This window comes from Anopheles coluzzii, chromosome 3 (genome assembly GCF_943734685.1).
Source record: "Anopheles coluzzii chromosome 3, AcolN3, whole genome shotgun sequence".
NCBI lineage: Eukaryota > Metazoa > Arthropoda > Insecta > Diptera > Culicidae > Anopheles > Anopheles coluzzii.
This window is the reverse complement of record NC_064671.1, coordinates 55,341,671-55,364,724: the sequence shown is the minus strand read 5'-3', so window position 1 is coordinate 55,364,724 and position 23,054 is coordinate 55,341,671. Positions and strand designations below refer to the sequence as shown.

Genomic DNA, 23,054 nt, shown 5'->3' with positions numbered 1-23,054 from the left:
TATGTTATTCAATGATCGCGTTGTTGAGGTTACTACTTAGCTATGCTTTCCATAAAATCACGCCGATAACTAAAAAATAATAATCCAAAAATTATACATTTGTGTCAACAGAGGCATGGAACGTATCAGTTCGAAAATACAAAATTGCGTGACTTGGCTCAAAAGTAGCCTCAACGATATTTAACGTTCCTGCAAAGTACAGTAACTTTCCAAGAAGTTACAAGGTTAACACATTTGTGGTGTAACGCATAAGAACAAATAGGTCTTTGAGTTATGGTTGTTGCCACTGTACGTGTAGTGTTTGAAAATAATTCTTAATTTGAGGACATCCGGTAGATTTTACCGGGCCTTAACTAGTATTTATTTAAACACCTATGGATTCTACGTCACTGATGTGCAAGGACATGTCCTTTATTATTATGTTTTCAACATGTGCGATTTGCACCTTCTTATAGTTAGCCCGTTCCGTAAGCTAATTCAAAAGGATTTCAAAAGGATAACTGTATTTTGTTGTAATTATTGCTCAAGGCAGGTCCTTTTGCTCGATCAGGTTCTATTTTCAATTGTTTCATTTGCATTATTATTTTATGTAACTGACTCATTCGCTAGAGGTTGGCAGATTGTTTCAAACACACAGCAGTCATCGGATCATAAATATAAATGAAAAGGTATGCCGCCAGCAGCACAAAATATTTACAACATTATTATTGAAGAAATTGCCCCAAAACCAGCGAAACACGGACTCGTATCATCAAAGCAAATTTTACGTGTGACCCTTGCCGGCCATTCACCCTCGTAAAGCAGAACAATCAAATACCGTCCCGTAGCCAAAACCCGTCGTAGAAGGAAAGCACACACGAAGGAAAAAATGTATCGTTTAACCATAAAACTCGTACATGTGTTGTTTTTATTCATTTGTATGTTAATATTTTACCTTTTCACATTCAAAAGTTCACCTGGTTCGGTATGGTATGTTGTGCGTTGTTTTGTTCGTTTACAATATCGGAAAGATTCACATAAAAAAGGCTATAAAAATGAAATAAATTTCTTAATATATATATATGCACACCTATGATTCAATCAAGCTGTAGAAATATATCTACGTTATGCATAAGACCGCTTAGACTCAATTCTGAGTTGACGGAAACATAAAGATTAATCTATCTAAAGACGCCATTTAACCATTTATTTATTGCATTTTGTTCGAGTAAATAAATACAACGAAATATTTCTTAAACAAAAAACAAACATTCTAGAAATATTTTATGTTTGTTTTATCAGCTAACCAAAAGGATCCCACTAGGCCAGCATTGTGCATGGGGCAAAAGTGCAAAAGTGTATAATTCACAAGGATGCTCCCTAGCATTTAAACCGTCGAATAACAAACGATGCTAATGTAGTGTTAAAAAGCATCCGACTGGAAAACACTACACACTCGAAAGTCACATGGCAAGTGACACGGTGTTCGGCACACTCTGGCGAAGTTATGTCAATGCGTAATTTACTCTTTTGGAATGGCATTAAATTATGCATCCAAAAACAAAACAAAAAAAAATTTCATCGTTGAAGAATGTGTTCCAACTACTGAAACAACATTACCACCACGATGGAATAGTCTCCTCCAAATGGTATGTATATGATGAACAGTTAGAATACATTATACTTCATCATCGTTACCCTTTTTATTCTAAAATAGTTAAAACTAATAAAACGTATAAAAGCTGAAGCCACGATTTGTAAAATCAACGTAAAATGGCGGTATTAAGATGTCGAAAAATAAGCTATTCATGTCATCCGTTTAAAAAAAACACAAAAGAGTTAAATTCGTTAGTCACGTGGTTAGTTTGTTATTAATCTCACGATAGCATGTCTATCATCTATCGTCTTCTTTACCTGCTTACTTGTATAATTTTCTAAAATATTTTCTAATTTCCTAAAAACTGAAAATGTCTCTTATTTTTCTATCCTGCTCTTTGTAGCTATATTTTCTTATTATGTTCATTATTTGTTTTTTCTCTCTTTTTTTCGGCTCCTATAAGATTTTTATCAAATAAGGGTAGTTTTAAGCATAAGCCCTTGTGGTAAACTTTTCTAATTATCTGACGCTACAATCGGCGCTTGTTGCAAACGGTTTTTTTTTAATAAACAACAACAAACCGAAACCACAATGCGATATTGGGGATAAGAATTAAAAACTTCAACATATGAAGTGTTTTGTATAGGTTTAGCAGTTTGAATGTGTTTTTGACCATACACTACGCCTTGGTTATACTTTGCGCTGAACAGTTCGATTTAGTGCCAAAATTTCAACTCTAATAGTATTTGTATTGTACATTTTAGTTTTGCAGTACCCAAAAAATATATATAATTATAAATATAAAAATAAATATTTTTTAGGTACGTAATTTGATCGATGCTCGATCCACATGATTTGTTTTTTTTTATTATTATTATGGTTGAGGTTGCTCTTGGTTGCTAATATGTTTATGCTTTTATTTGAACCCATATTTAGTTTGAAATGTTATTGTTAATTTTCTCCTATTAAGAGATGCGTATATTACATGTTTTTGCGAGTGACACTATCTAGTTTCAGTTGTTTGTGATTATTATCTTTGCTCCTATTGCGAGATGCGCTTATATGCTCATTCGTCGCGATCATGCTTGGTAGTGTTGTAGAAATACCTAGCTGATACGGGGGTAAAGCCGAAACCTCTAGAAGGTTAACATAGGCTCTCCAGCTCCTACTCCTACTCAATACGTACCCGTCATACAGCACGGTAACATGTCTCTCAATTATCCAAGCTTACGGGTTGCTTGAGTATACGGGAAACCAAACCCCTTGCGCGGATGGGTTGTATGGCTAAATTGAGAGGGGGAGGGTCGATGAATGATCTCCGTGACTTCTTGGGAGCATCTGAGCTCCATGTTAGCAGCGGCATCCTCGGAAGTTAGGAGCGGGGTCTGAGGCAAGGTGAGGGACTTTGCTGCCTGCTCTTCAACATCGCCCTGGAAGGAGTCATTCGAAGGCTAGACAACGACACCCATGGCACGATATTCTACCGGTCTCTCCAATTTCTTGGCTTTGCGGATGACATCGACATCATGTTCCTTGGATAACAAGGAAGGCGTGTGAGGCGTACACCTCACTCAAACGCGAAGCAGCAAGAATTGGATTGAGAATCAATGCGACGAAGACAAAGTACCTGGTTGCCAGAGACTCAGACCATCTGGGAAGCAGTGTATTAGTTGACGGCGACAATCTCGAGGTAGTAAAGGAGTCCTGCTATCTTGGCACGATCGTTACTTCGGACAACGACATCATGAACCACGAGCTTGCTGAGCTGTGTATTCTGACGGTGGCGAATGCTGGCAGGATACGATGGCTGGGGCATGTTAGGAGGATGTCGGACTTATGCCCCACCAAGAAGGTGTTCGACAGGAACCCCCAATTCGGCTATGAAAATAGCAAGACCTGTCGGAGATCGCATGTTTACATGGATGGGAGGCTGCAGCCGGGGACCAGGCATACTGCAGAATAATTGTTGACCTTGCACGTCACGACGACGTGCTCCATTAAATAAGAAAACTATAACGAACCACATAAAATTCATCCCCTCTTGTATCTGAAACGTACCTGTTAAAGCACCATCATGGATTGATCACTGTTCCCACCACGACGTATCAAATGACAGAATAAGAAAATTGCCGATAAAACGATGTGCTATACGAGCGGTACGGTGATCTTACTGTCGTGCAGCATATCAAGCTTGTCAGGATCCGGTGAGCTAGCCATGCTATACGCAAGGAACTCTACGATCCAGCACGCAAAGTTCTTTTCGGCCGTCCATAAGGACGAAGGGGACGTGATAGGCCCAAATTGAGGTGGCAAGGAGGCATGGAGATGTCCCCTATTAAGACTGGGAGAACTAATTGGCAAGCCAAGACCGCAAAGCGATCGTAGCTCCAGACAAGTAAGGATGCAAGCTGTGATTAAATAAAAAAAAGTAAAAATATACAAAATGACACAAATATAGTCCTGAGCATAGTATCTTTCAACTAGATTTATTAGTCCCAGCTTCTATTGCATTCATCGTACCGAGTGAAACAGTTGATGAGATTTTTCATTTCCGTTGTACTGCGTTGTGTTGTTTGTTCGTAATTTAGATGAATTCTTGGGTTCATTCAACAGCTCGATAGTGTAACGTAGCTAGTTTATTTACAATTTGTTGTCCGCTGCTACCTTATTTCTTTTGATGGAATAATGGATCGTTATATTCTTGGGCGGCATATAGCTAGCTGGCTTATGAGTGAGTTTCTAGGCATAAAAAAAAGATTCCCAATGCAATGAAGCATACTAGTATTTCTTTTTGTAAAGACTACACGTCTCGTACATGGCTGCATCGACTGTGAAATGCCCTTGGCATATTGTGATGTGTAGGAAAATTAAAATCTCTATCAAATTATAATAAATTATAGTTTCAGCAAGGTCTTTTTTCGGTCTCTCACATATCTTATCCTAAGTCTTCAAAAGACTCATATGAAATACACAGTTTGCTATTTACGGCGCGAGCAATGTAGACATTCTGCAACATCTTAAAGATTCAAATTCCAAACGAAAAAAAACTGCAATGCTTTAAAAACAACAGAATTAAGCCAAAACTAATCACCTGAATATCGTTGCCAATCGAACTTTAATATGCATCGTATCATCGAAATCATCTTTAACTTCTTTTCTTTTATCTTTTTTTCAAAGCCGCGAAGAACACGTTATTGAATGGATAGGATTGAGATTTACTTCACACCTAGCACCTTATTAACGGCAGTGACAACATCAGGTACTTGTGGAAGAGCAGCAGCTTCAAGAGTCTTAGCGTAAGGCATAGGGACGTCGGCGCCTGGAGATAAATAAGAAAAACCAATATTTCAGCAAGATTTCTAGGGAGGTCAGTATAGTCGTTATAATTTACGTATGTTACTTACCAGTTACACGCCATATCGGAGCGTCCAGGTGGAAGAATGTCTCGTGCTCCATGATACGTGCACAAATTTCTGAACCAATGCCTGACAAAGGAAGAAAAACGAATATAGTAAATGTGTTAAAGGGGAAATAATGATTCAATAAAATGAAAGCAATGATATTAAAACCAATAATACTTACCACCCTGGGGCCATCCTTGCTCTACCGTTACGAGATGGTGAGTCTTTTGTACGGACTTGAAAATAGTTTCCGAGTCCAATGGACGCAGTGATCGTAGGTTAATGACTTCTGCTTCAATACCTTTGCCCGCTAGTTCGTTGGCTGCCAGCATGGCGGTTTCGACGGACTTTGAGTGAGCCACAAGGGTGATGTGCTTGCCAGGGCGCATTATCTTGGCCTTGCCAATCGGCAGCACAAAGTTCTTGTCCAAAACTTGATCCGAAACAGGATAGCTCACACCGTACACCATTTCGTTTTCCAGTACAACAACCGGATCTGGGTCGCGAATGGCAGCCTTCAACAAACCTGTAGGCAAGAAAACAGTACGAAATAGTGGGAAAAGTTATGAAAACACATCCTTCGAATGAACTATGAAACAAGTACATGTCGCTAAACTGGGAAACCAAATCATCTATCTAAATAACACACCTTTCGCATCTTCGCTATCATAGGGCGATACAACTTTCAGGCCCGGACAGTGCGAATACCAGGCACCAAAACATTGCGAATGCTGAGCCGCTACACCTGCCGCTGCTCCATTAGGACCGCGGAACACAATCGGCACGTTAACCGTACCAGCAGACATGTAGAATGTTTTGGCTGCCGAGTTTATAACCTGCAAAAGAGAGAACAGTCACCTAATTAGATTCTCGTTTGCCATCGTGTTGTGCTAATAGTTGCGTCCGTACATGATCGATGGCCTGCATCGAAAAGTTGAATGTCATGAATTCGCAGACCGGGCGTAGTCCGGCCATTGCTGCGCCAACGGCAATACCGGCAAATCCCATTTCCGTAATCGGAGTATCGATTACTCGCTTATCGCCGTACTTCTTCCATAGTCCTCGAGAAACCTGCCAAGATCAGAATGTAAACAAACACCAGCATCAGAATCCGTGACATTCATAGTAACCCCCTTGCACCCGATGCACGGCAAAGTGAAAAGAAAGCTTTGTGCATTGACTTGCTCTTGATGGATTAGATAACCTTTGCTTATGTTCATGTATTATTTTGATTTTTTGCTCGTGAACATCATGACCCCTCTTTGCCCTCAAGTTGTGTTATTCTTTTTTTATTACCACTACACGTCGGATTGTCACTAGAGATGTTTACGTAATCAGAGACCATCTTTATCTTAGGGAGACCAGCGACTAGTTGTGCTCCACGTCCAATTTCTTACCTTGTACGCACCATCATACTGGGCAACTTCTTCACCGAGCAGGAACACTTTCTCGTCCCTCTCCATTTCCTCGTCGAGCGCTGCGTTAAGGGCATCGCGGACGGTCAACTGCTGGGCCGAAACCGCTTTGGAGGTCGAGAATGACCGACGGGACAAATTACGTACGGCGGAAGCGAGCATCATAGCAATGTCGAAGTTACAGTTCAAACAACGCAGCTATCCACTGCGCCCTTGATCGAGGATGGAAGTTGTACAGAGGTACCCGATTACCGGAAAGGAACAGTCGTTCGTAGCGGTTTTACTACGCGATTCGGCTTTTGACTTATGAAATACCGTACACACTGCACACAGTCTGCAATTTTTCAACACAAACACAACCATACCGAAACACTTCACAATCGACGTCACATTTGACAGACATGCCCAAGGTGGTTATAGATACTTCCTACCTATGAGGCTGCGCCCTAGCAAATGCAAATGCAAATGCTATAGATAAAACCATTTCCACACGGTCACGACAATGCGACAATACGAATTTTAGCAATTTAGAACTCAGATTGTGAAAACTCCATGCCAACTGTATTAACTATACCGGCATGATTGATTGGGAATTTCAGTTTAAGCATTTGATTCATTTTAAGCTGACCATGGCTGCAATGTAAATATGCACACACGCGCGTTGTAAGGGTGTTATTTTGTATCAACGTTTTTGCTCAAATAACATCTGCTATCTGATCTGAATTGGATGATAAATGAAAATTTGGGGAATTAGGTTCAGCTATGATTCCATCGGATTTTCGTACACCCTCTTAACATACACAACTTGGTTAGTCTCAATTTTTTTAATTATTGAACTATAAAACTCAGCAAAACAATCAAATCAGTCTAAATAATCCAGCAAACATCAAATGACAGCACGTACGATAAAATTGTATCCGATGGAGCACTGCAGCGGCTTTAACCCTATTCCAGGCAACCGGCTACCCGGGTAACAAAATCGATTTTGATTGCTCATTTCTCTGATTCTAGGAATCTGATTGACTTGAAATTTGGAATATGTGTGTAATCCACAGCCATCTTTTACTGGAATTTTTCGTAGAATTTTTTAGTATAATTAACCTGTTTTTTAAAATTAAATTTTTCAATACCCCTATTCCAGGCAACTGGGCTACCCGGGTAGCCAGCAACTTTGGAAGCTTATAACTTTTGAATGCGTAATCCAATATTGGTGCAATATTCTGATGAAAATTAAAAAATCTAATGCAGTTTTTATAACTGTTCATAGATTGGTTCAACTCGCTACCGTTTTTTAGTTATAGTTTTTCAAAGTTGACAGGATTTTCTTGAAAATACAGTAGAGCGTCGATTATCCGGGCAGCTCGGGACCGGAGGGTTGCCGGTTAATCGATTTGCACGGATAATGGTCCAAGAAATGTCAAACGCATATAAAACATATCAAATTCACTAGTTTTATTATTAATTCACCTAGAATCAATCGATTAATCGTTAGTAGAATATTATTTTAATCAATAACTGTAGGTTTAACAACTGTTCATGAACAAAAATGAATTTCGAAAATACCCCTAGACACTACAGAGCTGCACAAGAAACTGGTTACCGAATTGACTATCGCTGCAAACTTTCGCCGTACGTATGAATAGCTGTCAGATTTATGCGCACGGTTAAGCCGCCCGCCGGTTAATCCGTCCCCGGATAATCGACGTTCTACTGTAATTACAAAATGTGAAAAATATTTTTTTCAGTACTTCACAAAATTTTCACAGCAAAATGGCGCCTGTACTTTCATTTTACGCATTAGCACTCCCCCCCCTGGAGTTTCGAGTTTAAACCTACCGAAAACTACAGAAAAAATGTTGGTGCTCCTACCGAATTCCGCCAAAATAATCTGGCCACACTGCATGGGATGTTATTGACAACACACCACTGTCAAATACACGCTCGCGTGGTTGCTTACCTTTACCATTCTACGTCAGTTGTTTTGCAATCAACGAAAAACCTTTTTTAATTCCAGCAAATATTTGTTTTTTGTCTTAATTTTGAAAGGTATGCAGTTAAAAAGAAGTACATTAGTTCATTGTCGTTTATATAATTTATTCATACGAGGTGTAGAAATTCTTATTACAGCAATACTATGACGAATCCGGCTGGCGGTCAGGACAACGGGGCTGCTGCTGCCCCGGTGAAAACCGAAAAGCAGTTGAAAAAAGAAGCAGAAAAGGCAGCCAAGCTGGCAAAACTGCAGGAAAAGCTGAATAAAAAGCAACAGCAAGAGCAGCAAGCAGCCGAAAAGCCAAAAACTGAGGTTCGTTACATTTCAGAAAATTGCATCATGCTAATGGTACTATTAACATAACCCACGTACGTACGTTGCAATGCTGTCAATTAGAAAGTCCAAAAGCCCAAAAGTGAAAGGCCACAGCGTGGACAGTTCTGTATATCTATTTTCTGCACAGTATATCAATGCTTCTGCTATTAGTCTCTCAAGTAACTAATATTCAATGTTAAAATCATTTTTTTGTTTTAGAAAAAAGTAAAAGAAACTAAGGTTGTTGCAGTATACTCTGGTTCAACCAAGGAGGGAGAGAAGAAAGATCTATCCGGTCCATTCCCCGACGCCTACAGTCCGCAATATGTGGAAGCAGCATGGTACAGCTGGTGGGAAAAGGAGGGCTTTTTCAAGCCTGAGTATGGAGTAAGTGTCATATAACTGTGTTCAATTCCTGCTATATTCGTTTTTATTCATTGGGCTTTTTCCCGTCTACTATCCAAGCAGCGCAAGCTAAACAACCCGAAGGGACAGTTTGTGATGGTTATACCGCCACCAAACGTTACTGGCTCGTTGCATCTTGGTCATGCGTTGACCAATGCCATCGAAGATGCTATTACTCGGTGGCATCGGATGAAGGGCCGCACGACTCTGTGGGTCCCGGGATGCGACCATGCCGGAATTGCAACGCAAGTCGTGGTAGAGAAAAAGCTCTGGAGAGAGCACAAACAAACGCGACATGATTTGGGACGTGAAAAGTTTATCGACAAAATTTGGCAATGGCGCAACGAGAAGGGAGATCGCATCTACCATCAGCTGAAGAAGCTGGGCTCGTCGTTCGATTGGGATCGCGCTTGCTTTACAATGGACCCAAAGCTGTGCAAAGCCGTCACGGAGGCGTTTGTGCGGATGCACGAGATGGGCATGATTTATCGAAGCAGCCGGTTGGTGAACTGGTCATGCACGTTACGCTCCGCTATCTCGGATATCGAGGTAGACAAGGTAGAAGTGAGCGGACGTACGCAGCTGAGCATTCCCGGGTACGCGGACAAGGTCGAGTTTGGTGTGCTTGTATCTTTCGCATACAAAGTGATTGGGAGCGAAAGCGATGAGATAGTAGTTGCAACGACGCGCGTTGAAACCATGCTCGGCGATACGGCCGTGGCCGTGCACCCCAAGGACACTCGGTACCAACATCTGCATGGTAAATTCGTTCAGCATCCGTTCTGCGATCGCAAGCTTCCCATCGTATGTGACGAGTTTGTGGAAATGGCGTTCGGAACAGGAGCGGTGAAGATAACCCCCGCACACGACCCGAATGATTACGACGTTGGCAAACGGCACAATCTACCGTTTATAACCATTTTCTCCGATGATGGAATTATTGTGGGTGACTATGGAAGCTTCACTGGCATGAAGCGGTTTGATGCGCGCAAAGCCATTCTGGTCGCTCTGCAAGAGAAAGGTCTGTACCGTGACACGAAAGATAACCCGATGGTGGTACCCGTCTGCTCTCGATCGAAGGACATTGTGGAACCGCTTATTAAACCGCAATGGTACGTTAAGTGCAGCGAGATGGCTGCCAATGCGACGGAAGCAGTGCGCACGGGTGCGCTTGCAATAACACCGGATGTGCACAAGAAAATCTGGTATCACTGGATGGATGAAATCCGCGACTGGTGCGTTTCTCGCCAGCTATGGTGGGGTCATCGTATTCCGGCCTATCAAGTGGTTTTCAAGGATCCGGCAAAAGCACCGAAAAATTTGAGCGACGAAAACCTGTGGTTTGTTGGCCGTACTGAGGCAGAAGCACTCTCGAAGGCAGCTAGCACGTTGAAGGTGGATAAAGCGCTGATTAGCATGAAGCAGGATGAAGATGTGCTTGATACATGGTTCAGTTCGGGTTTGTTCCCGTTTTCCGTGTTCGGCTGGCCGGACAATACGGACGATCTGAAGCTGTTCTATCCTACGACACTGTTGGAGACTGGTCATGATATTCTGTTCTTCTGGGTTGCCCGGATGGTGTTCTTTGGCCAAACGTTGCTTGGCAAGCTACCGTTCAAGGAGGTATTCTTGCACCCAATGGTACGCGACGCTCACGGACGCAAGATGTCCAAATCGCTCGGTAACGTAATCGATCCGATGGACGTTATAACGGGTATCTCGCTCGAGGGATTGCATAAGCAACTGTACGACTCGAATCTGGACCCGAGAGAGATCGAAAAAGCAAAGGCGGGACAGAAACAGGACTATCCGAACGGTATACCGGAGTGTGGCACTGACGCTCTTCGATTTGCGCTTTGTGCGTATATGACTCAAGCGAGAGACATCAATCTGGATATTCAGCGCGTACAGGGCTACCGTTTCTTCTGCAACAAGCTGTGGAACGCGACGAAATTTGCCTTGATGTACTTCCCCGGAGCGGAGAAGTACGACATCATCACATCACTGGTAGGTCTACATAGGCGTTGTTGGGTACGTTAATGCTGGGTTTAATCGTTTCATACGTTTCTCTCACAATTGCAGGATGGTTTGGAAAGCAACCTCGACCGGTGGATTCTATCACGCCTTGCCGGGTGTATTGAAACTGCAAACCGGGGTTTCGAAAAGTACGAGTTTGCCCTGGCTACAAACGCTTGCTACAACTTCTGGCTTTACGATTTATGCGACGTTTACCTGGAGTGTTTGAAATCCGTTTTCCAAACGAATGATGAATCAGCGAAAGCATCCGCCCGTCGCACGCTGTACACGTGTCTCAATTTGGGTCTGAAATTGCTTTCACCCTTCATGCCCTTTATTACGGAGGAATTGTACCAACGACTGCCCAGGGGCGATTTTGCCACGGTTGCTAGTATTTGTGTTGCATCCTATCCGGAGCAGACCGACAGCCCTTGGAAGGATGAATCGATCGAAAAAGGATTCGAATTCGTGCAGAAAACGGCTCGGGACATACGTTCGGCACGCAGCGACTACAATATTCCTAACAAGACCAAAACCGACGCATACTTCATCTGTAGCGATGAAGGAGTACGCAGCGCACTGGAACGGTTCACTCTCGAGCTGGAAACGATGGCATTCTCGCAAGTGCACTTTGGCACTGTGCCTCCGGCAGGCTGCGCGATTCTGACCATTTCCGGTCAGTGTGTGGTGCACCTTATGCTGAAAGGCCTGATCGAGGTTGACAAGGAGATCGAAAAGATGACGAAGAAGCAGGAAGCCCTGCAACAGACGATTGCAAAGTTGCAGCAAGCAATGGCTGTCCCGAACTACGCGAACAAAGTGCCGGAAGATGTGCGGAAAGCTAACGTCGAAAAGCTAGACCAATCAAAGGTAGAAATCGAACGTTTGTCTTCAGCAATCGATACACTCAAACTGATGTAATCCAAGCGCATTTGGCACGTGCTGCCGTTATTTTCACAATCAACCTCATTGCATCGCGCACATTATTAAGGAGTCGGTTTACCCTTCATAATCAATCGTTACATAAAAGGATGATTTATCACCTGAATGTTATACTTCTCGCTGGCAATAAACGCTAATATCATTAGTTTGATGAAGATTGTTTTCGTAACTATCAAAATTATGTGTTAATTTTATTTTTTGCTATGTAAAACGTATTAAAGAACTGGAAGTGGGTACCTATTGGAATTGGGATTATTTTAAAAAGGGGTAAGGAATAAAATTCAAAACAAAAACCGTACAACGAAACCAGGACAATTTTGCCAAGATAAACACTGCAAGCTAACCTTTCGTTCAATCTTTCGTGAAATTTGTCGAATGTCGGACGTCTTGTGAAAGTGACAACAGTGCTGACATTTTAGTTTCATTTCATGGATATGAAACACTATGCCTTAGCCAATTGTTAGGCGGCGCTCTAGCAGCAATCGAACACGACATAAGACACGAACAAACCCATATAATCATATGGAGGTGCACTGTCAGACACAAACAAACAAACAAGACAAACCTCGAATCGAACATGTCAGTTGATTCTGTCTGTGATGTTCGATACCCACCTGTGCTGTGAGTACCTTGGCTGTCAAACGCTTCACAGCTACAGTAGATAGAATTCAATGCGGGACATTTTCAAGTTTTTTTACGTAGTTTGTCTCTTTTTCTTCTTGAAATTGCGTACACAATATTTAGAATAGCTATCAATAATATTTGCAATGCTTCACAATCAATTATAACATCAAATATACAGGTTTGAAACGTATAAAACTATTACGTGTACACAATGCATGTGTATGCACTGTATGTGTTTTGGCATGGACGTTTGTTTACATTTTTCAATAATAAATTTGAATGATTTTTATGTTATTTTTGATATGAATAACTAGTATATTATTTGTTAAATCTTCCCCCTGCAGATGGATGTTCATTTAAACTATGAAAATGCTTCATTTTCGAGATGATAAGATAGGCGTATTGCAGTGCATCATGACAGGTCTATAAGACATCGAACAGCTGACAGAGCACCTATCGAACAGAGTCGTGTTTGTTTGTCTCGTTCGATTGGTCCCAGAGCGCCGCCTTACTGTGTCTTTGAGAGAGAAAAATGTCATAATTTGATAAAATATTTCTTAATAACAATTTACCCACATTTTTTAGGTAATACACTACAGCTCCAATATTTCTACAGTTTAAATATACACAGAATGACGTTTATTGGCAAAAGCAACCCTCGTCACTAATGGTCTAACCTGATGAATGATTCTTTTTGTTGACATCAAATAGCATTTCCATATCTATTGTCCTTCGGTACTGAGGAAAAATACTGCACAAAATATATTTACATCTATTCTCCGTATTTATTGTGGAATAAGCCGATTTGCGGTGTACCAATTTAGTTTACTTGTGAGCTGTGCAACAAAAGCCATGGAAGAAGATTTACCGACAGAGTTTGATTTAATTGTAATCGGAACGGGTGAGTCATCGCTCTAACAAGTCGTAGTGCGTTTGTGATAACAAATTAACTTTGCGTGTGTGACTCCTTTCTTTCCATATAGGCCTCACGGAATCGATCATAGCGGCTGCAGCCAGTCGCATTGGGAAAACGGTTTTGCATTTAGATACGAATGACTATTACGGTGGCTACTGGGCCTCTTTCAATTTGGAAGCATTTCGAAAGTATCTTAACTCGAGCGCAACTCAAATTTCCACCGCGGTAGAGGCGATCAATAATAATTTTCTCCCACTGCAAGCACAACCAACATTGGTACGAAACGTCCAAGAGCAATGGTACAATTTCACCGAAAAGGGCGATGTAGATGGTTGGAACCGGGAAAAAATTGAGCAAGAGTTTCGCAAGTTTAACATTGACTTAGTTCCAAAGCTACTTTATGCGCGTGGTTCAATGGTGGAACTTTTGATATCGTCCAACATTTGCCGCTACGCCGAATTTCGTGCGTTAGACCGAGTCGCCACCGTTTGGGATGGACGCATTACGACGGTGCCGTGCTCACGATCGGATGTGTTTACCAATAAGGAGGTGAATGTGGTTGAAAAACGGCTCCTTATGAAATTCCTACAGAGCTGTGTCACGTACGAGGAGGATTCAGAAGCGAAGGAGGAACTGGACGGGAAAACGTTTCTGGAACACTTGCAAAGCCACAAGTTAACACCGAACCTAACCCACTACGTGCTGTGTGCAATAGCGATGGGAAATGCTCGTACGCCATGCCGGGAAGGTATAGCGGCTGTGAAAAAATTCCTCATGAGTCTCGGTCACTATGGAAATAGTCCGTTCCTTTTCCCGGTGTACGGGTGCGGAGAGATACCGCAGTGCTTCTGCCGGCTGTGTGCCGTTTTCGGTGGAATCTATTGCTTGAATAAGGCTGTGGAAGGCATACACTTTGAGCAGTGCAACGAAGGCCTCAAATACGATTCAGTTAAATGTGGAAAACAAAACATTACATCGAAGGGTTTGGTCGTAGGGCAAGGGTATATGTCGCGTGCGGTATTCAGTAAAAGTACACCGGCGGAAGGCGCAGCTCAGAAATTGTGTGGGAATTTGGCACGTGCCGTCATCCTTACCAATGTGCCTTTGGGTGGTGCGTCGCAAAACCCGGGAGGGGGTGGGGTGGCAATCATGAAGCTTCCTCCCGCAAACAATCATCAGGAAGGTGCTACCATACTCCAGATGTCCCATCCCAGTGGAACCTGTCCCAAAGCAATTTGTGAGCATTATAAAAACTGTTAACTTAAATCAACATTATAGAATGGCTTTTTATTGTATTACTTTTTTACAGATCTTATACACGTGACCACATTAGCTGTGACGGAAAACCCGGAAGAAGATCTGAAACCCTACGTAGCACAAATTCTCAGCAAGGATTACCTGCCCGCACCGGAAATCACAAATGAAAATGCCAGTGACACTGAGTCGGAAAGCGTTAATCGTGAAAATACTTCTTCAACCATACTTTATGAAGCATACTTTAACATTCCCAGCTGCCTTGCATGCGCTGAAAATGCAAATTTCTCGCTTCCTGTGGGAGTACGCCTCGTATGCGGTCCATATCACGAGCTAGACTATGATCAAAGCATAGAGCAAGCTAAAACAGTTTTCCACGAAATTTATCCCGACGAGGAGTTTCTGCCGAGAGCACCAGACCCAGAGGAGATTATCATCGGCGAGGAAGAGCCGGTACCGGACCAGGGAGACTCTCTCCAAGACAGCAACGAACCGGTTGACAATGCGAGTGAATGTCGTGAATTAGAATCTGAATCTACCGACGCGCAGGAAGCGAAGGAAGATGCCGTCGATAAAGCGGAAGAGTGCACTGAGCAAAAGTAATGGCAAAAGACCATAGTCGGGAGATAAAAAAATATACTGCCAACTATACACATTGTTTAACATTATTAACATAAAGTGGGAGATATAAAAATCCTATCGCTTCGTCGCAGCATCGCCGATATTCTAAATAAAGTGAGCATTTGAGCTTGTGCAATATTTGACAACGTGTTTCTATAATACATAGATACTAGTGCTGCAGAATATTTATTTATGGTACATTTTGCTACCTACATATCTTCTGCAGCGATGGCAATTGCTTTGAGTTGTAGCTCACTATCCAATGGCTGGCTTTTCTGCTTTCCAAATGGACAGACGAAATATATGGTAGGTAACTAGAAGGTGTGAGCTAGAGAAGGGAAGAATGGTCTGGTAATACATTTTTTCTCGAATGTATTTAGGAATTGCTTTCACCAAATCATAGACAGATCATATACAAAGAATGTATTTGTGAGAAGAACTATTTGAGTTGCTTTGAGTTTAGAAGAAGGAACTTAAAACAGAAAACAAACGGGTTTCACCTAGCCCAGTGTCAAAATAATCACCATAAAGGCAAAGAAGGGTCTTTTACAATGGGTTCGACGGATTGGTTTTATTTATTAATTCGCATTATTCCCTCTACAAGCAGATGCAGAAGACAGAAAATAAAAACGAACAAATAGTTTCCTAATCCGAGTTTGAAATTTTGAATTTCCAAATGTCAGATGCGATACCTGTCAAGTTAATCGGATGATTGTACCTGTTTACCTGTTGTTTGTGTTCGGCTTGCACCTGTTTGGTGGCGTTCAAACAAAGCGGCTCATTCAATAAACAACTTGAAAGTGTTTCTAAACGATATAGAGAATTAAAGTTATGTGTTGTACGTAATTATAATTATTTGAAAAGTTTACAGTGAGTAGTTAAGCGGACAAATGAGCCGTTTTTCAAGAAGTACATTCAGTTCATCAATCAATCGGCGGTCCAGCTCGGCAAGCAGAACATCGCTACCATAGCAACCCAATGTTCATGGTTCGAAGTAAACAGAATATTTTCAGTCTGACTGGATACGCAACCTTTTTTCGTTCGGTATCGGCTAAACAACTAAATTTAAAGAAATATGATTAATATTGCGAAATAGTTGAACCAAAAAAGAGCCGTGTTAGAATCATCTCCAACTAAGCGTAAAGATAAAAATGAGCAGCGAAAAGGTAATTGGTGCACAGCATATCCGGTAATTTTAGACAGGCAATTAACGTAGCGGGGTTCATTATACGCTTGGTATAGGTTCTTTATCGTCATGAGGAGCCGCACGGTCAAGGCGATGTATACTTCTTGTGGCAAACTGGCGCCTCGGCACAACTGTTGGCTAGCACCGGTAGCGATGGCACGGTGGCTATATACAACCGCCAGGGGCAACTACAGGAACGGATTGTACTGCAAGGGTATGCTGCGTTGTGGGTTCACTTGAAACCAATATTCTAACCTCCTTATACTTTCTAGGCTATGTGCTGGATTTGCCTGGGATCGGGATGGTGACGTTCTAGCGATGATAACGGCCAGTTCGCACCAGCTTATTATATGGGATTCGAATTCGCAGAAAAAACAAACGGTAGACATAGGACTTCGCGATCTACCAAGCTGTATAATATGGTCCAAAAAGATAGCCATTCTTGCAGTAGGTACGGCTCGCGGCAACCTGTCGATTTACAATCACATCTCCACGAAACGCATACCGATACTTGGCAAGCACACAAAACGCATCACCTGCGGTGCATGGTCGACGGAGAATATTTTAGCTCTGGGCAGTGAGGACAAGTACCTTACGCTCAGCAACGAAGAGGGCGACACGTTGCGGTCGATCCAGCTGCGAGATTGTCCGAGCGATATGTACTTTGCCGAAATGAAAACGGACGAACGTGTTCCGGGAGAAAATACGATCAGTATGATACTGGGGAAACGGACACTCTTTCTCTACCACTTGCCCGAGCCGGACTCACCTACGGAGCTTGGGTTTCAGCAGCGCTACGGATCGTTACTGCAGCATAAATGGTTTGCCGATGGGTATATATTGTTGGGATTTAGCCTTGGTCATGTTGTAGCTATTTCGACTCACCCGCGTGAGGTAGGACAGGAGCTATGGCAGGTAAAAAACCATCGCGATTCGCTCAACAGTATTGCAGTATGCAAGGAGCTGGAGCTAATTGCTTCTTGCGGCGATAACAAGTAAGCAAGCGTTATTAGTATGCCCGAATTGTATGAATCTAACCGCCAGAATCTATCCATTTGGTTTCCACTTGTAGTGTAAAAATCCATTCCATGACTAATCTACAAGAAACTGTCAAGATTCTCAGTTTACCGGACCAAGCAGCGCTAAAGCACGTCGAATGGAGCGCTGACGGGCAGTTGCTTGGTGTTACTACGTCACAAGGAGCAATATGCGTGTTTGTAACGAAGCTACATTCCCTGTACGCCGTTGCTCCACCACGGATAGCGCTTTTGTCGAGTTTGGCGGAGATTGCAATTTATCACTACACGCCCGATCGTCAGAAATCGCCACCGGTGCTCATAACGCTGGAAATTGAACCATCTTTCCTGACGATCGGTCCATACCACATGGCATGCGGTATGAACAACCACGTTTGGTTCTACGATCTAGGCCGGTCGATGACTGACACTCCGCTACTACTTGGTGATCGAGAGTACATGTCGGAGATCAAACAGGTCGCTCTTAGCTCAGAATATTGTGCTGTTCTTTGTGGTGGACAGATTATGTTGCATACGGTAAGATTTGGAAGGGCGCGGTAAAAAACTAGTAATAATTAGAAGTTAATAATTAGACTTTAAACATTACATTTAGATCGAATCTTCCACCGAAACATCGCAGAATCGAGAACCAAAAATATTTCCCGACGAAATACGCGGTATAGCAGAGTCGGTTATCACGTGCCTTGGGCTAACGAATGATTTTCTATGCTTTGCTACAGACGTAAGTGAAATTATGTCGACGGCTATTAATTATGCAAATGCTCGTCATAAACCTTGTGCTGTTATTGTAATTTCAGCTTGGAAATATTATTTACTTTTCGCTTGAAAACTGGTCCACAGTGTTGCAGTTTCGCCATCAAGCTGGCATTCGTGCAATTTATCCGGACGTTGACGCCACTCGGCTGGTATTTATCGACGACCACAGTCAGGGTTATCTTTTTATTGCAGCATGTGACGAAACGTTGAGAATACCAGATTTCCCCAAACATTGCCCCGGTGTACTATGGGACTATTCTCAGCCACACATTTTTGTGGCCAACGATCGAAACACATGCACCACGTATGCATTTGTGCGAGTGTCTGTTAAAGGGAAGATGGTTGAAAAGGTCGGTACGACAAGTTTGATCAGTGAACAGACACCGCTCATGCTTTACGATGGAGATCTGTGCCTGCATGGTAGCGGAGGAAAGCTAACTTCGATCGTACTGGACACGCACGCCAACAAGCCGGGCCGGGATGTGAAGGAGCAGCTACGTACGACGAAACTCATGCGCAAGTACCCGGATGCCTGGGAATTATGTAAACTGATGAATGATATTGACGAATGGAGGGAGCTAGGAATGGCTGCAATCGCAGATTTAAACATATCATTTGGTAAGTAAGAAATCGACAAAACCGGTTGTTGTGAAGCAAGTGAGTGAGTGTTTACTGCATATTTTTTTGTTCATCAAACCTATACAGCAATGAAAGTTTTTCGCAACATTGGGGACGTTGCAATGGTGTATGCGCTAGAGGACCTCAGCCAAATCGAAGACCTTAACACGCTGGCCGGTTTTTGTGCTGTACTTCGGAACGAAATCGAGGAGGCTAAAACACTGTTCGCTAAAAGTGGCAACCCGTCCGAGGCGCTCGAGTTGTGCCGGGATCTACTCCAATGGGAACAAGCCATGGCATTGGCCAGTACGCTTGCTCCAGAACAGCTACCCTTTCTGGCGCGAGAATATGGAGCACAATTAGAATTTACGTAAGCATTGTGGAAATTGTTTTGCTTACTTTCGTGTCAATTGTAAAGACGAAAATGTTTTTGTTCACAGAGGAAATCACGCAGAAGCGTTAATGAACTTTGAGCGTGGCCTTAAGCATACTGAGACAGGATCGCCGGAATCGAAACAGCAGCAATACGAGCAGCACGTGAAGCTCTGCAAGGCCGGCATTGCTCGAACGAGCATCAAATGTGGCGATGTGCGACGCGGACTTCAGCTGGCACTGGAGCTAAACGACAAACAACTGTACAACGATTGTGGTGAAGCAATGGTCGCAGCAGGGCACATGGCTGAGGCAGCATCTATGCTGGAAAGGGGAGAAAACTGGGACAAGGCAGCGGAAATATTCATTAACTTGAAACAGTGGAAAAAGGTCGACAATATCTTGCCCAACGTTGTGAGCCTTAAATTACATGCAGCTTACGGTAAAGCAAAAGAAGCTGAAGGCCACTACGCTGATGCAATCAATAGTTACCAGCTGGCCGGAGATCTGGACGGTGTAGTTCGAATATATCTACAGCACCTAGACGATCCCCATTCGGCTTCGGAGATTTTGCTTGAGACGCGATCGGTAGAGGGTTCCAAGATGTTATCGAAATATTTTGAGCAACACGGTGATTATGAATCTGCAATACAGTTTCTAATACTGTGCGGATGCATAACGGAAGCATTCAGCATAGCCCAAAAGCAGAACAAAATAGTGTACTATGGAGAGGTACTAGAGCAGAGCGCTGCTGCGAAACCGGGCGATTTTCTGCAATTGGGCGGACATTTTGATACTGAGAAGTACACGCTATTAGCCGGCAAGTACTATTTCCTTGGGAAGGAATATTCCAAAGCACTCAAACTGCTACTGAAAGCTGCTTCGGTGGGAAATGAGGAAAATACAGCCCTGTCGCTAGCCATTGATTGCGTTGCATCGGCAGGAGACGAAAAATTGTCCAACGTCCTAATTGAGTACCTGCTGGGAGAATCGGATGGTGTACCGAAAGATCCAAAGTTGTTGTTTCGGCTATATATGGCCAAACGCCAGTTCAAGGAGGCGGCAAAGGCAGCAATGATTATTGCCAATCAAGAGCAGATTGCCGGCAACTATCGCAGTGCCCACGACTTGCTCTTTTCTATGTATCAAGAATTGAAACGCAACCATCTGGCCATTGCAACGGATATGAAAACGACGCTCGGTCTACTCCACCGATACACATTGGTCAGAATTCATGTGAAACGGGGAAACCATTTACTGGCAGCAAAGTTATTGCTGCAGGTCGCAAACAACATCTCTCAATTTCCCTCACGTACGTATACGCGGAGTCATGGGTGATCTAGGTATGTATCACAATTTTAACCAACATTTCCTTATCTTTTCAGATGTTGTTCCTATTCTGACCTCTACCGTCATAGAATGCCATAGAACTGGGCTTCGAAAATCTGCCTTTGAGTACGCGGTCATGTTGATGCGCTCCGAACATCGGAGCCATATCGACAGTAAATACATCAAGAAAATTGAATCCATAGTGAGAAAGGCTCCGCGTGGACAGATGGAGGATGACGGCGAGCAAGAGTCGAGCCCATGTCCAGTTTGTGAAACACCGCTACCCAACATGCATATAGTTTGCGGGCAGTGCAAAACAACATTACCAATTTGTATTGCGACGGTACTATCCTCCATAATGTGAGATGAGTTCATTGAAATAATAGTGGAAACATTTTACTTTCTAGGGACAGCACATTGTTCGTGATGAAGTAGCAGCATGCCCCGAGTGTGATTTCCCTGCAATGAAAGTGGAATTTATAAAGTAATTATTATTGTTACTTATACATCCAGCCCATTGCTCATTTCGCTCTTGTCTCCGTTTTTACAGGATACTCGAAACAACCAATAATCAATGTGCAATGTGTGGAGAAGAAATAGATGCTGGAAGACTGGTAGATATAGATGACATTCAACATTACATTAACGCTGGTACTTAAGATCTCACATGATGTGTTTGTGATTGAAAATTGAATTAATATTAGTAGCTCTCGTACCAAGTTTTTTATTTCTTATATTTAAAAGTACACAACCTAGTTTAAATGTATAATATGTATAAAACTAAACCATGAAAACGAGAATATATGTTTCTCTAACTACGAAACATCGTTTTAAATACGGTAACGGTAACGATAACGGTAATACATATTATAAAGAAGTTTTTTAATGATCGTTTAACTGCAAAAAACGCTCAGAAACGTCTACTAATCTAAATAATTCATTTAATTTAATTTTTATTCATCACAGTGAACTAACTTTGCCAGCGGCAGCCGAAAAAACATCATATTTTAGGCAACCGGGCTATCCGGGTAGTCAGCAAGTTTGAAAGCTTAAAACTGTATAATGCAAAATCTAATATAAACTGCAATGTTCAAATTAAAAATTAAATCAATTTTTCTAGTTTTGACAACTATTTAAAAAATGGCTCTACTAATAGCCGTTATTATGTTAAACTGTTTCAACGGTCACATTCTTTGTTTTCTTAAACATAAAAAAAACAATAATAATTATTGTACTTTACACATTCGTTGGGAAATAAATGACTTCACAGTTTTTACAACTGATTATTGGATAATCTTATTTATGAAACATGAAATATTTATGTTAAAATAGCTAAATAATTTGTTTCCACACAGCCTTTTCTCTGAGTATATGTACTTTTTCATAAATTTACATTGAACTGGATTGAATAAACATATTTTAGCTAAAACGCTCTCTATCACGCACACATTTCCTGTCTGGATGCTCCTTGGTGCATAGATGCACTATATGTAGAGGAAAGCGGGGCAAAATGGGCATGTTAAGCAGTTTACTGAATATTCCATTGAATATGCCACAAAACACAATTATTCATGCATTATTGTATGACTCCACTATTTATCTATGGATTAAAATTGCCACATAGAATGAAAACAACTTAAAATCATGAAAACAGTGTAAAATAAAAGTTGATGTTTTACGAGAAGCTATTTTGACACGCGGGGTAAAATGGGCATAGCCCTGGGGCAAAATGGGCATATGTAAACAAACTGTGAAACGTCAAAACACTGGGGTAAAATGGGCCACAACAACTGCGCTTAGGTAATGGTCTATGCTTTTGCGCACCGTTTCGTGAATTGTATTTTCGTTCTATCTTTTGTTTTGCTGGTCAGGAAAGCCCTTAAAATTCTTCCAAAAATATGTTATCAAAATTAAAACAGTTTTTACACGTTTAAATCTACAAAATCGATTCTTTTGAAGCTGTGTCTGTTATCATTATTGAGGCGACAAATACAACACCATAGCCTCACCAAACGCCATTTGTCAAAAGTATCTGCCCATTTTGCCCCAAGCGTAACTGCCCATTTTGCCCCACGTGAAGCATTTTTGTATTTTATGTTATATTAGTAAAAATACGCATTCGATCGCCTTGCTTTCTTCAGACAAATTGTATAGAAATATCATATCTTTAATAGTATATAATGTAAAACTTCAACGCATCCCTGTGACACTGGGTTAAGCTTATTTTCGAAGTGACAAAAATTACATCAATATGCTACTAAACCTTATTTTGCACTTT

The 23,054-nt window shown here is 42.0% G+C and overlaps 4 protein-coding genes across 7 annotated transcripts; 3 read left to right on the top strand and 1 right to left on the bottom strand.

The window, feature by feature from the left end:
• Positions 1-4,029: 4,029 nt before the first annotated feature.
• On the bottom strand, positions 4,030-6,757 carry LOC120957258 (pyruvate dehydrogenase E1 component subunit beta, mitochondrial). Of its 2 annotated transcripts, XR_007452554.1 has the most exons (7): positions 6,375-6,757; positions 5,887-6,048; positions 5,627-5,813; positions 5,159-5,503; positions 4,981-5,061; positions 4,668-4,895; positions 4,030-4,592 (listed from the first exon to the last, which is right to left on the bottom strand). XR_007452554.1 is itself a non-coding variant. In XM_040379355.2 (6 exons), the coding sequence occupies exons 1-6, from the start codon at positions 6,555-6,557 to the stop codon at positions 4,792-4,794; spliced, it is 1,062 nt and encodes a 353-aa protein (XP_040235289.2). In that variant the 5' UTR covers positions 6,558-6,757; the 3' UTR covers positions 4,030-4,791. The 2 variants fall into 2 exon arrangements, 1 of the variants encoding a protein (XP_040235289.2); XM_040379355.2 differs by having other exon boundaries at positions 4,030-4,895.
• Positions 6,758-8,308: 1,551 nt separating this feature from the next.
• On the top strand, positions 8,309-12,241 carry LOC120957164 (valine--tRNA ligase). Of its 2 annotated transcripts, none has more exons than XM_040379218.2 (5): positions 8,309-8,438; positions 8,505-8,697; positions 8,920-9,087; positions 9,169-11,112; positions 11,188-12,241. In XM_040379218.2, exons 2-5 carry the CDS (start codon positions 8,527-8,529, stop codon positions 12,040-12,042), a joined length of 3,138 nt encoding a protein of 1,045 aa, XP_040235152.2. In that variant the 5' UTR covers positions 8,309-8,438; positions 8,505-8,526; the 3' UTR covers positions 12,043-12,241. The 2 variants fall into 2 exon arrangements, with proteins under 2 accessions (XP_040235152.2, XP_040235151.2); XM_040379217.2 differs by having other exon boundaries at positions 9,166-11,112.
• A 1,134-nt stretch (positions 12,242-13,375) lies between these two features.
• LOC120957166 (rab proteins geranylgeranyltransferase component A) lies at positions 13,376-15,616 on the top strand. The gene is made up of 3 exons (XM_040379222.2): positions 13,376-13,588; positions 13,671-14,840; positions 14,913-15,616. Exons 1-3 carry the CDS (start codon positions 13,540-13,542, stop codon positions 15,458-15,460), a joined length of 1,767 nt encoding a protein of 588 aa, XP_040235156.2. The 5' UTR covers positions 13,376-13,539; the 3' UTR covers positions 15,461-15,616.
• A 562-nt stretch (positions 15,617-16,178) lies between these two features.
• LOC120957165 (WD repeat-containing protein 19) lies at positions 16,179-22,059 on the top strand. 2 transcript variants are annotated; one of them, XM_040379220.2, is made up of 12 exons: positions 16,179-16,644; positions 16,721-16,878; positions 16,937-17,659; positions 17,737-18,217; positions 18,294-18,422; positions 18,499-19,075; positions 19,163-19,445; positions 19,516-20,759; positions 20,833-21,119; positions 21,184-21,260; positions 21,327-21,427; positions 21,743-22,059. In XM_040379220.2, exons 1-12 carry the CDS (start codon positions 16,630-16,632, stop codon positions 21,748-21,750), a joined length of 4,083 nt encoding a protein of 1,360 aa, XP_040235154.2. In that variant the 5' UTR covers positions 16,179-16,629; the 3' UTR covers positions 21,751-22,059. The 2 variants fall into 2 exon arrangements, with proteins under 2 accessions (XP_040235154.2, XP_040235153.2); XM_040379219.2 differs by having other exon boundaries at positions 16,180-16,644; positions 21,327-22,059.
• Positions 22,060-23,054: the final 995 nt, after the last annotated feature.